The following is a 13848-nucleotide window of genomic DNA, read 5'->3' as shown; positions in this document are numbered from 1 at the left end:
TAAGACCCAAACATCACACAGTGCAATACTAATCATTTTTATTTGACGTTAAGTCACACTAAATTCAACAGCACTTTCTTCCTAGGACTGCTGTCATAACCATCTACCATTGCAAGTTTAGTTGGCATTTATCTGCCACATCCCAACAGGATCAGTGTTAGGGGGCAGAAAGGAAAGGAAGCAACATTCACAAGAGCACTAGAAATGGTGTCACTATTGCTCCCCAACCCATAGCAAGATAGCTGTTTCCATGCAGTGAACTATTGTGTAGCAATTTATCTAGTTTTATTTTTTATGCCACTCCACTGAAAGATGCTCCAAGCCATTTATGGTAGAAAAGCAATATATAAAATGAAAATAAATGGGGGCAAGGAATAAGAGATGTGCTACCTTCAACCATAGCTCTTAAAAGTCCTCAAGGCCCAAGGACCTAAGCATACAAAGTATTTATTCAGGCCTGCAAAGAGTTCGTAATTAGGAACATAGTACTGATTCCTACAAAGTTGGTGTTGGAGCTTAAGGATAAAAGTGCTTTTCCATGTTTGCCCAACAAGTACCACTGTGTACCACTATAATGACTCCAGTATATGACGACTACTGATTCATGACAATGAAAGAGGCAGATTTACATGCACCTAGCATTGATCTGTGCAGAAATGTAGGACCAGTAATTCAGGGAAATATTCTCTGGTTCATATCTGTACTGGAATGATTAGGTCACTCCGTAACTCTACACAGGATGCTGATTAACGGGATACATTCCAAAGCCTGACAGGAGCCTTTGATTATTTCAATGGTTTATTTCTGGCAATGCACTAATTGTTTTCATCTAGTATAGTTTTATTCCAGTCTTCTCCGAAGGAACTCTGGGTATCCTACATGGTTCTTCCTTCCTCATTTCATCTCATAATCCTGTGAATGACTGGCCCAGTGTCACCCAGCAAGTTTTATGGTAGAATGTAGACTTGAACAAAGGTCTCTCAAATCCTGGTCCAACACTCCAACCACTACACTGCTATGGCAGAAAAAATCTCTTTATCCATGCTAACATCCTGGCACACAGTTTGATGATGACTGAGTTACCATATGTCTTGAAACAATAAAAAACATCCAAGAAGTATGGGATGAGGGGAAGCAATGACACACGGTAAGCTTATGTGTATGATGGTGTCCAAAGTGGTACCTTCAAGGTTAACAGATCCATTAAGTAAAACTGGGAAGACTAAACAGACAGCCTAATTTCAAGCATGTTTACCCAAAAGAAGCCCTGCTAAATTCAATGGGGCTTACTTCTAGGTAAGCATAGATAGGGTGGCAGCATCTTTAAGAGTTACAGTTGTGACTGAACAAAGATTTATCGATTACTGAGAATTTGGCTGGAAAACACATGTTCATCCCTGAACTTCTTAAACCTGGATTTCCTCTCTGAAAGTGTACATAAACACTGCCAAATTCACTGTGACTTCAAACAGATACACATGACAGCAAAGACAAAGTGGCAACGGCAGTCACTTAAGGAGTTTAACATTGCCAAAGCCAAGCAGCATTTCAGCATGTATTGCTAGGAAGTACAGTCCCAGGAGTCGGATCTCTGACAACCACAGACCAGCCATACACTTATTAGCACATCACCAACCACAGGTGAGAATGTGCCTTGACAGAACCTGGCATGTACGGCTCCTCAAGAATAAAAATTGTTTTGATAGCGAAGATGAAAACATGATAGAAGGTTTGCACCCCTCTGTATAACACTATTGCAGCTAAGGGGGGCATCTCAGACAAACAAGTGAGTTAAGTGATGAACATAAAACATGTTTCTAGAAACTGGATGACAAGAATAGGAGCAATGAAGTCAGCATGGGAACCTCTAGTGGGCAGCATCTAGAAGGTCACACTTGGGTCAGAAGCAGGCAATGGGACTGCAGACTCTCTCTCATCTCCTGCCCATCTTAATCCCATGGTTAAATTTCACTACACATACCAATTTTAGCTATGGTTAATGCTAACCAGAGCTTGCTCTTAAACTAAGTTTTGAAACCAGCTTCAAAGCTTGGTTACTTAAGCTTAATTAAGGATTGATCCAAATAGGCAGCCGTGTTGGTCTGAAGTAGTAGAACAAAATAGGAGTCAATTGCACTTCTTTCCCAGAAGTTTTTTCCTGTCCAACTAATTTACCTTTTAACATGTAACATAAATATATACATCATTTTAGTTTGACATTAGGAAAAAATACATTTCTGTTCAGTTCTGGGGAGGTGTTTGTTCCAAGTTCCTCAGGACTGAACAGAGATGTTGTTTTGTTTTTTTATCTCATTACATATGCTAAACCCACTTTCATCAAGTATGACAATATATCCACAGTATTCCAATGTATTTCTCTTTTAGGATAGTGTATCAGAACAATGCTTTTGTATTGACTTCCAGGGTTGGAAAATGCCCAGCTGAACTGCTTCTCAGAAGGGGAGCAGGCTGGAACTTCTGTTTGGGGTAGTGGAAGGCAATCTAATGCCTACTGCTTACTTTTCTGTCAGATAAGTCCAAGATATGCACAGGAAACTTTGAGGAGATTTACCTTGGCTAAAAGGGAGTCCCGGGGGGGGGGGGCTCCTTTGAGGCTTTGAGGGGTCTCCGGAGACGAGTTGCATTTTCATCATCTGCAGAAGTTTCCAGAGTCATTTATTTGACATAAACTCGACAGGATCCTAATCTTCTTTGATACTGCTAAACATCTAAAGCTATACAAGACCGGTGTTGATCTGGATAACTACAGAAAAGGTACAGATTGCTATCTTTCATTCCGGGACTAATTAAAGTTAAACAAAATAAAATCAGAAGGTGGGAAATTGAAATCTAGAAAGCTTGGAAGAAGAAGGGGAAAACGGGCGAAATTTGGACTTTGTAAATTTAAAGGACAGTGCTAAAAAGTGGAAAGGAATTTATTGTTTTGTCAACTTGCGGTTTTGGAGAAAAAGCCCTATTGTCATAGACTTGCAGCTCCCACAGCCAACACAGGACATACGTCAAGTATCGTGAGATCTCTCTACCAGCGAAAACGGGATTTGGTGGCAAGCAAAGCAGGAAGTATCAGACGGAAAAGAGAAATCTTTGAAGCAGCCAGCCTACTCTAGGACTATAATATCATAGAAAAACATCGGCGGCCATTGCTAGAAGGCTTAAAATTAAATAAAACTTTTAAAGTGTTCGGGACATTAAAAATTGGTGGAGCCGACAGAGGTGACAATTATAAGATAAATACTATTGGACATTACTGTTAATAACCATTTTAGAAGCCTCTAGAGGAAAAAGGAAAAAAAAATTTAAAGTGAGGCAGAAAGTCGTGACCGCCATTTTGGAAAAAATAAAAACTTTAAAAATTAATATCTGAACCCAGGAGGCTCTGAGGACAGCGAAATTAGGCTTATTGGAAAAAGTAAGCCTCACTCTTTTAAATCTGATAGTTGAAATTTAATTTGGTGAGGTCAAAATTTTCGGTGTTTTTACATGTCAGACCATAAGCAAACCCGTGCAAGGACTGCTTCACTGGAGAAAATGCAGGACCAATTAGATGCAAAATGAAATAAAGAAAAAAGAAGGGGAACTGAGAAAAAGGCCAGGGAAAAAGAAAATTATGAGGGAGATTACAATGTTACAAACACAAATGAGACATTTGGACAGGAAAAACTTCTGGGAAAAGAAATGCCTTCTTTTTGACCCAGGTTTATTAGCAATAGAATAATTAACAGGCATTTTCACATTCTGACATGTTACTGTTTTATGGTTTCCCACGCTAATGCAACCCAGATCAAAGTTTTTCTGAATTTGTTAATTTTACTATTCTGCTATTGGTTTTTAACTTTGTACCACTTGGCATTCCAAACCCCGCCAGCTATACTTACTGTACTCTGCTTAGTGTACCTCATTCCTCGTATGAAGAAGTGTGCATGCACACGAAAGCTTACGTTCTGAATACAACTACATTGGTCTTAAAGGTGCAATTGACTCCTATTTTGTTTAACTAAGGATTGGTGTTCATGAACTGAAGTTCTACTATAGCTTGGGGACAGTATCTGAGGTATTTTAATTTAAATGCTCTGCAGTAGAACTAGGACATTCTTCAATATGGCTGTATTAACAGGAAGTACCATCTAAGTAGACAGGAAGTTCTAGAGATTTTTTTTTTTTAGAAAAAATTATAAAATAGAAAAAGTCAGCCAATGTATGTATAATAAAAGTCAGCCAATACATAATATAATAATAGAGTGATTATATTATACAGAGACTGCAATGTACAGAATTCTCAGGGATACAACAGTCAAGAATCCTTTGATGACTAACAATTGAAGGATATCTGAAATAGTCTAACAACTTAAACCTATTAGCAGATCACCAACATAATTTCTCGGTTCCAGAAGGCAAATCCATGACAACATGTCATACTCACAAGATACAATACCTAGTACAGACAGGGCTTCCCTTTTTTTTGGTAGCAAGAGTCCTGTACTAAGAGCCCTGTAAGTTCTTGGAAGATTGGCTACATCAGGGGTGTGTGGCCTAATATGCAAAGGAATTCCTGCTACAAAAAAAGTCCCAAGTACAGGTAATTATCATATCTTAATAGACCAATTCAAGTTGAGCAATACAATAAGCTAAGAGGCAAAAATGTACAGAGAAGCATAATCATTAGCTTTTGTAGAAATGGAAGGACATGTTAGACAGATTTATATTATGTTTTTAATATATGTTAAAGTTTATTTCTACCTAGTCACAAATACTTAAGAGAAAATTTCAAACAAATGGTACCATTCAAAAAAAGAGTCCTGACCTAATAGATAAAATTCATTTTAGAGATTTGTTATCAGGTTCTATCTTCCATCTGGAACCAAACAAGATACTGAGAATCTCTTATTAAACCAATCTTTTCTGGTTTAATGCAAGCTAATGAACTGCACAAAATTCTTCATGCCATTACACAGAAAAGGAGTTTGGGGGCAGTTCAAAAGCTTGCACACACTAACACTAAAAATATTGGTTCAGAAAAAGTTATCTTAAGAAATGTCTCTCTTAAAACTGGGCACACAATAGTAAATTTGTCTCCCTCCCCCTCCCCCCCCAATCATATGCAAGAAGGTAAACCCTTTGTCACTATAAAGTGGACATCTCTGCTTAAGCAAACAGCACCAAGATTACCAACTCAATTACTGCTATCATATTTTACTTGCCATATAGCCGAAGACATCCAACCACAAGACGACAGTAACATCTTTATCAAATTCATCACAGATACAGCAGCCACAAAAGCATTTCCATAGACCCTATTATAGCACCAAGAGCAATCCAGGCTCTCTGCGGGACACCAGCAACTGACTAGATGAAGAATGGCAGCCCCACTTCATCAAGGGGCTACCTCAATGGGCTGCTGCTGACTGCTGTGGCCTCCCTAGACCAGATAGGCCATAGGAATGGGGGCAGATGGGTGAAACAGGTTGTTCGACTTGCAGATGATTCAATATGTACTATATATAAGGGCCAAATACCAGGCCAGGGAGGAGGCTCCAGGTTTTCTCCAGGCCACAAAGGAGAGGCTAGGGAAGACAGGGAAACAAGATGGAGTCAACCTCCTTCCTTCTCAGCATCAGAGGTATTTTGCCATGACCACAGAGGCAGGGCGGAGTACAAGGTGGATAGTGACTCTCTGAATCCCCACAGTCTCCCATTCCAACCATCGAGACCAAATGGATATTATGGTTGACTATTTCAGAAGCTTTGTCACTCAGTCTTGGCAACATTTGCCCATCAGGTGTAAGGCAGTTTCTGTCTCTAAATGAAGCAAGATACCAAACTGAAATGATTCTGAAGAATCTGTTTCACCTAAAAATCCCTGTAGCTTCATAGATATCTACATGCTCAAGAACCTTACCTCCAAAAGCCAGAGTTATCACTCAAAAATTAAAAATTATGCCACCTCTCCAGGGACCTGTCTGAGGCAGCTTACTAAATAATAATATTTTTAAAAAATTAAAAGTTACAGTCATTGGGATACTCTCATGGATTCTTCAGCAGAAATTTAATGACCATCTCCTATAATGTGGTCAGCACTATTTCTCCCATGTTAACAACTCTGTATCCAGTCAAATAACCCCCCTCTCCTACTACAGAGAAAGCAACTTTGGTATAGCTTTATACAGAGCCTCACAAAATGTATCCACATACTGATATAATATATGCACACATGTCAGTGTTACTGTATTTGCTCAAATGCAAGACTAGGGGGGTTTTTTCCCCCAAGAATGTCAATGGAAAATAGGAAGGATCATCTTACGCTCACATACAATTATGTCCAGTAGTAATAAATTTTGTTTTGTGCATAACATTTTTAAGGGAGTCCCCTTCAGGGTAATTTTTCTTTAGAGTAAATACCACATCATTGCCACAGCCTCTACAAAAAGATTTGCGGTACTGGACAAAGTTAAAGCCACCAGTTCTTTAAAGTAAAAATTCCTTTATCTGAGCTGCTGAACACCTTCTAGGTGAGAAGACATTCAGTGCTACTTTGTCTGAGGAGAACCTACCAGCCTGCCGAGCTATTTTTCCACCAGCTAATTCTAACAGCAATAATAACTCATGCGGGGAATGTGGCTGTCATTGATAAGGTGGGATAATAAAGAGATCAGAAAGGGGAATAAAGGCAATGATTACTAACCATTGTACTCGAGAAATTTCATTATACATTTTAGAATTCATGACTGGGTAATCTTCCTCTCTTCACCATCAGCATGAACACTGCAAAAGTGCGTGACTGGAGAGGGAGAACCATCAACCATTACCAGATTATAGCCGGGCACAGATCCTAAATCCAGGGACCAATCCACAGCCTCTATTCTTTAGATCAGGCTCGAATTATTCACCTGAATCCCTGTCACTATTTTATAATTCAGGCTCCTATAATTGTTCTAGCAAGCAGAACATTTTCTCACTGGACTTGGAAAACTTCTAGAGGGAGGTCGACAGCCACTGGCCAGCCCAAACTCCACTTTAACAGTCCCTTCATTAGAACAAAGTTTGAGTCCAGTGCCACCTTTAAGACCAACGAAGTTTATGAGCTTTCGTGTGCACGCGCACTTCTCCTGCTCATCAGAGACTGGAGCTGCCTAAAGGAAGCAAGGACAGAAATGAGGGTGGTAATCCAAAAGGTGAAAAAAAAAGAAAAAAGTATCCAGTGCTGAACATCTGCTACTAGAAAGCCCGGCATCCACCTTATTCGTGCATGTAAATGGAAGGCGTAACAACCACCTCTCCTACCTTCCACGCCAGAGGCAGGCTCCATCTGTAACTTTCTTATTAATCCAACTAATGCGGCAACTTGTGCAGGTTCGCATCGCTTTGCGCACGCGCGGATTTGCCAAACCTCCAGCGCGTGACCCTTGCGTCATGAGGCGAACGCCGCAGATGTCACAGTACCACGACGCATGCGTTTAAAAAGCTCAGCGGTCTTCGAGATAAGAATGCAGGTTGGAGGGGAAGAAAGTTTAGTGAGCGCATGCGTAATACTGAAACCTGAAGAATAGAGGGAATACTAAAAGCAGTTTCTAGGCTGTTTCCATATTCTAATCGGAAAAATCTCGTTAAGTAGCGTGTAGCGGTATCTTCCGTTTAGGAAGAAAGATAACCCTTAACGCCACCTTTAACTAAAAGGCTGATAAGCCATTGCTGTCACTAATTTCCAGTGTTCTGGTTTGGTCTTGCTGGTAAAATGCATTCCTATAGATTTCCAGGCACTCAAAGCTGTGTTCACAAGAACAGGCTCGGGTGTTCTTTAGGCTTTATTCAAAGTGCGTTACCGGTTTTTGGTTTTTTGCACTGAGATCTCGCGTTCTGTAAGAACTGCGAGGGGCGTAGGGAGTTGTATCTTACAAGGCTTTTTTTTTTTTACTGCGTACGCAAATCATCCTGCATTATGTGGTGGCCAGAGATACCCTGAGAGAAACGATAATTTGTATTTAGACATAAAGCTAAGACTAGCATTACTCCTATTTAGATAAGTATATGTGCTTGTTTCTTCTCACAGTGTAAGTAGTGAGCAAGTCACATGGCGTTAAGAAGTGTTTAGAGCTGTCCAAAGTAGAGTTACATTTGAGTCCCCGAAGTAATGCCTATGGGCGCCATGATGCCCACTAAGTATTTTAAATTGATATGCCACGGTGGGAAAGATGTAGTGGGCACGTAGAGATTTGATTGATCTGCAGTTTTTTTCGGGGCATGACTGAAAGCCATAGCAGCCATTTGTACTTACTATGCTGTGTCAAAATTCCAAAGGCACCCCCAGACTAAATAATGTTGGGGACCACTAAATTACAACCTTTCATTGATTTTAGTGGATTTATTAGAGTGTGACTGTACTAGTGGTCAGTTAAAGTGGAGTAACTGCTTGGGTGAAGGTAGTCTGAGAAAGGACGTAGTACTTCTACTTAGTAATGACTGGAACCAGAATAATGCAAAAGAAGTTTTAGGAACTTCTTAACATGACTGAAAAGTGCCGTTTATAAATTACAAAGAATAACTTTCTCATGCATAAACTGTGGCTGTTCAAAATAGCTCCAGCTTGCAGTCATTTTTGTGTTTGTCTACCATTCATATTGTCATTTGATTAGTTAATCACCCATTTTCTAAGGTGCGAATGTGTTTTTACACTTCTTCCAAGACAGTGTTAACTATGAAACTATAGATAGCAATTGAGATTAATTATCTATTTCAGAAGGCTGCACGTCTCCTGCTTCCCAGAAAAAGGGAAATAACTATAACTCTTCAAAGGTGTAGTTCAGCCCGCTCCATGATATGTGGTCAGTGAGTTCAACAGAACCTGGACAAATGGCAGGTTCAAAAATGTAAACTGGTTTGTCACCTTTTTTGAAGGATGCTTGTAAATTAGGATTTTGAACTGGTAGTAAATAATGAGACAAAAGATACTGGAGTCGTGGTGGCTCAGTCATTGTTAATATGTCACAGCATGAAAAAGGCAAATTCCATGGTAGGGATTACTTGGGGAGGGATTGAAAATAAAATAGCCTTAGTGTAATGCCCTTGTATACATTTATGGCATTGTCTGCATTTGGAGTACTGTACATTTCTGGTTGCCTCATCTCAAAGAGGGGTCCATGAGTGGTTGGTGCCTCCATCACCTCATCCTTTAGAAATCTTGCATACCCCCTAACAATTCCCATTATAAAGAAGAGACATGCAACAGAACAATCCTGCTAATCCTGTTTTATTGTAAGGGAAAGGTAATACAGTCCCTTTTAGTAAACACCTCACATTTCTAAGTATGGTCAAACGGTATTCTCTCTGCTGGCTCAAGTTCACAAAGATGGAAAGTCTCTGGAATTTCACCTCTGTGCATAGCAGAAAATATCTTGAGTGCTTCAATAGAAGGTTGAGTTATATTATGATGATGGTGTTGTCATAGTGATGGATTTGGTCTCTCCCAGATTGTTCATAGAAGAGTTCATAGCTGGTAATGAGGTTGGTTGGTTGGTCTTTTTAAAAAAAAAGTTTGCTTGCAGGATTCTTTGGCAATTTGAAGGCCATGTTTGTATTTAGGCAGGCAGAAGATTGATGTTTTTCTCAGGCTGTTGTGTATTCTTTTCCCTCCTGTTCTTATACCAGCCATAGAGAAGGGAAAGAATATCTTTCTAACGAGATTTGCTGTAGGCAACTCGTCTGGTGTATTTCCTTGGCATGACTTGTCTCAAGGCACTTTGCACATCTGAGGAGATTATGGAGGGGCGGCCACCTTTTTTCCTGAGGCGCTCCGCTTCCCCAGATACCTTTTTGTAGATGCCATCTACAAAGGAGTGCAGCATGCCCCAAGCATCTCTGGTCATTCGCATTCGCATCCTGCCAGTCCTCAGCCTTGTTGCCATCTTGGCACCAATTCTAGTAGAGCGCTTCTGCCTTTTGCTGCTTTTCATAGACTTCATGGTTCTCTTGCGCACTGTGTGTCTTCTCCGGGTCTGTGCCCTGGGTCGCTTTTTCTTGCGAAGGTATCTCTTAGTACTAGCCATTGTTTCCTGTAACCAGATTGCCAAACTGTTTGGTTGCCTGCCTGCCTGCAAATGCTTGTGGCCTTATTTAAGCTGTAGTCTTATATAATGGTGGGTATTTAAATGAGCAGCCACTTCTATGGCTAGTGATTGGCTGACTAGAACAAAGAGCTGAGTACCTCACAATACATGACTATGATGTTTACTGAAATGAAAGAGGTTTTTTATAGACACCAGGAAATTTGTTGTAATGATTAGGTCAAATCATGGACATATCAAAATTAAACTAAATTTTTTTATCCATTTGGGGTGAAAACTTATTCCAAAGAGGTCTAAACAATATGTATAATTTCCTGCTAGTTTTTCCCACTTCATAACTCATGTATTTCCCTACACTAAAGGAGCTGGTGCTTCAACCTTACATATATATTTCTGGTAGATCCAGGTGGGCAGCTGTGTTGGTCTGGAGCAGTAGAACAAATCAGGAATCAAGTGCACCTTTAAGGCCTACAAAGTTTTAAGACTTTGTTGATCTTAAAGATGCAACTTGGCTCCTGCTTTGTTCATATATTTCTGGGTTTCATAAAAAATGTCTTTGAGTCAGAACATTTAAAAAGTCAGTGTAAAAAAAACATCGGAAAGCTAAACAATCCCAACATGATTAAAACAGTCATTTCCTCACACATTATCTACTTTATATTGATTTAGCAATTTAAGACAAACTTTAACCATTCATTATTCTGTATTCATATTTCCAGAAGACTTTCAGCTGTAAGAAAAGTGAATAAATTATAAAGAGATTTTTTTAAAATTCCCATAGGAATTACTTCTGGTGGTCATTCTAGAACTCAGAAATCCTGTAAAATAAATTATTAATCTGTGCTACAGTATATAGCAGGGATGGCCAACGGTAGCTCTCCAGATGATTTTTGCCTACAACTCCCATCAGCCCCAGCCAGCATGGCCAATGGCTGGGGCTGATGGGAGTTGTAGGCAAAAAACATCTGGAGAGCTACCATTGGACACCCCTGATATATAGTGTCCTATATTATCAAAAGCAACATATTTATTTTAATTTTTTCTATGCCTCCTCCCACCCATTCAGGTTCCTCAAGGTGGTAAACGTTAAAATATTTGAAACATTAGAATGCATTAAAAATACAACTGTATGTTAAATACTTTAAAGAAATAAAAGATACTAAATGGAAGAGAGCCAATAAGAGTGAGGAGTGCCAAAGAAAACAGAAAACTCTTCACTGGCTAGTGAAAAAATGATGATAGAAGGTTACAGACAAATCACCTGGGTGGTTGGTCTAAGTTTTGGTGCCACAACTGAGAAGGCTCTTTCTTGGTTGCCACCTGTTTAACCTAAGGTTTCAGGAACAATTGAGGCAAAGTCTCCCAAGACGACCAGAGTGATCAGGTAGGTTGATATAGGAGTAGGCAGACCTCTAGGTATTCTGGCCACAAACCCTAGAGCTTTACAGTTTAATAGCAACACCTTAAATTCTTCCTGGAAGCAAATTGGGAGTTGATGTAGATGGAGGAACACTGGAATAAGATGGTCCCAAGGACCCAATCTTGTCTGTTCTGGCTGCAGCATTTTGTATCAACTGTAGGTTCTGAAGAGTCTTTGGGGCAGCCCTATGTAGATCAAATTGCAGTAATATAATTTAGATGTTACCAAGTCATGCACCACAGTAGCAAGATCTTTCTGCCCCAGGAATTCCTACAGCTGACTCAGTAGCTGAAAATGGTGAATGGCGCCCTGGCTACTACTGCCACCTGTTTATGCAACAGGAGGCCCAGGTTCAGCAGCACCCCCTAATTCAAGATTGTCAAACTCATTTGTTAGGAGGGCCGGATCTGACATAAATGAGACTTCGTGGGGCTGAACCATGCATGTCCTAAAATGTAATGCCAGATAGCAGAGATATAGACTTTAGAACACAGGCCAACACAATTAAAGTTATAATTTTTAACTTAAAATACAAACATGCTGGGCAGCCCAATCCTGACTTATGAGTCAGCTGGCCGGGGCGTAACTAAGGAGCCGCTCACTGATTTCCTAAGGCATATATTTTATGCCAATAAAGGCTGACTTGACTTGATTTCCTAAGGGCTTTGGCATGCTCAGCTGTGGGGGGAGGGGGGAGAGAAGAAGCGTAGGTCACCACATGTGAGACTGTCGCCATGACAACTCTGTTGGAGTGCAGACTCAGCACGTGGGCAAGGCGGAGGCAGCAGAAGGGGAGGGGCCTCCCTGGCCCCCGAATTGGCCAGTCCTAGCGCAGGCGCTGTGGCACATGACAATCAATGGTGAGGAGACGCAGCCCCGGAAAGACTGATCGCCTGTCCCTCCCCACCCCCTGACAGATAACTGCCAATCACAGACATACAGGCAAAGTCAAAGGAGGGAAGTCCCACCAATGTGGGGAGGGGAAAGGAGTGAGGCTGGCTGTGCATGTGTGTGAGAGAGAAACCTGGCTTGCTGCCAAGGTGGGGGTGGGGGTGGAGGAAGGGGAAGTGCGGAGCTGCAGGATTGGCCAGTCCCACGACTGAGCCCACTTGCTGTCAGAGACTTGTGCAAATGGCAGGAAGACAAGCGGAGGCATGTGACTTCCCAGCTAGCCATAAACAGGAAGCAAATAGTGCAGGAATCTGCACCAGAGACCCCAGGCAAAATGTGTGTATCGAAACGAGGAGACAGTCCTGGAATGCCACCAAGTCCCATAGGAAAGCCCCCCATGGCATGAACTAAGAGCCCCTTCAGGATGCCCTGATGTCCCCTGCTACTTGTGGTGAACCCTTCTCCTGGCAGCAGCAGAAGACAGAGTGCGAGGCACCAGCTAGGTGCTCATTCCATTAGCGCCCATCCCAACACTCCCCTCTTCTCTGGGCCATGAGCACAACAGCGCTGTAGGGTTGGGCAGGCTTTCAGGCTGGCCAGGCTGAGGTGCAGCACCCGGCTCAAGGCCACCCTCCCGCCCACGCGATGCATGGGGCAAAGATCTCCCCTGTCCAGCCTCATGGTGACTCATATGTTCCTCCTGCCCCCTTCCCAAGAAACAAGTGAGCCATCCCTCCAAAACTTTCCCTCGGGGAGCCCACTGACAGAGTGGTAGAGGGGAAGGGGAGGGTTACAGGGAATGTGCAGCAGACGCCAAGCAGGAGAGACAAAGTAGAGTACATTGCAGATTTTATTGCACTGGAACTGAGTGCAATGGTATCCCAGGTACAACTTGGACAGTCTCGCAGGGGGCAAGGCTCCACTCAGAGCAGAGGGTAGGAACAGCTGACTGAGTAGAGCTTGGGGCGGGAGGGTTGAATCACCACACATGGAAGCCTCTGTGTTGAATTCCCACTTGCAAAACAGTGACAGAGATCAAGAGCACCTGCAGGTGCGGCAGCTGGAGCAGGACGCTGTGTTTCAGCCCGGGACTCTCTTAAAGATACAGTCTCTGACCCACCTCCCCATAGGCATCAGAGCACCTGCCAGACCACCCCCCCATGCTCTGCCAAGGGAGGGAATGAGACAGAGGACAGACCAAGGGAAGGGGGCCGGCAGTGGTATATGGGGGCGCGACAACCACCCCCCACCTGAGTTCGCTGCCTGGTTCAAGTGCCGGAGACGCTGTCACAACACCCAGCCTCGAGTGAGGGGAGAGGGAGGGAATTGGGGGTGCACAATTGCACTTACCCGTCCATGTGCAACTGCCCTTGCATACTGAGCCTCCGAAGGCCGGGTACCTGTTGAGACTTGGAAATGAGAGAGTCAAAGAGCTCGCCCTATACTGTCTAAGCACTCTCA

The 13848-nt window shown here is 42.1% G+C and overlaps 2 protein-coding genes across 2 annotated transcripts in view; both read right to left on the bottom strand.

Moving 5' to 3' along the window:
• CMC1 (C-X9-C motif containing 1) overlaps nt 1–7456 on the bottom strand; it is a 53257-nt gene extending 45801 nt beyond the window's left edge. The window contains exon 1 of the mRNA XM_060248814.1: nt 7300–7456. Coding sequence (XP_060104797.1) covers nt 7300–7324 — 25 coding nt within the window. The 5' untranslated portion in view covers nt 7325–7456. The remainder of the gene's footprint in view (nt 1–7299) is intronic.
• Nucleotides 7457–9686: 2230 nt separating this feature from the next.
• Nucleotides 9687–10058, bottom strand: LOC132577919 (uncharacterized). The gene has a single exon (XM_060247709.1). It carries the CDS (start codon nt 10056–10058, stop codon nt 9687–9689), a length of 372 nt encoding a protein of 123 aa, XP_060103692.1.
• Between the last annotated feature and the right edge of the window lie 3790 nt (nt 10059–13848).

The sequence above is a fragment of the Heteronotia binoei genome, chromosome 10 (genome assembly GCF_032191835.1).
Source record: "Heteronotia binoei isolate CCM8104 ecotype False Entrance Well chromosome 10, APGP_CSIRO_Hbin_v1, whole genome shotgun sequence".
Taxonomy (NCBI): Eukaryota; Metazoa; Chordata; class Lepidosauria; order Squamata; family Gekkonidae; genus Heteronotia; species Heteronotia binoei.
This window is presented reverse-complemented; position numbering and strand designations above follow the sequence as displayed.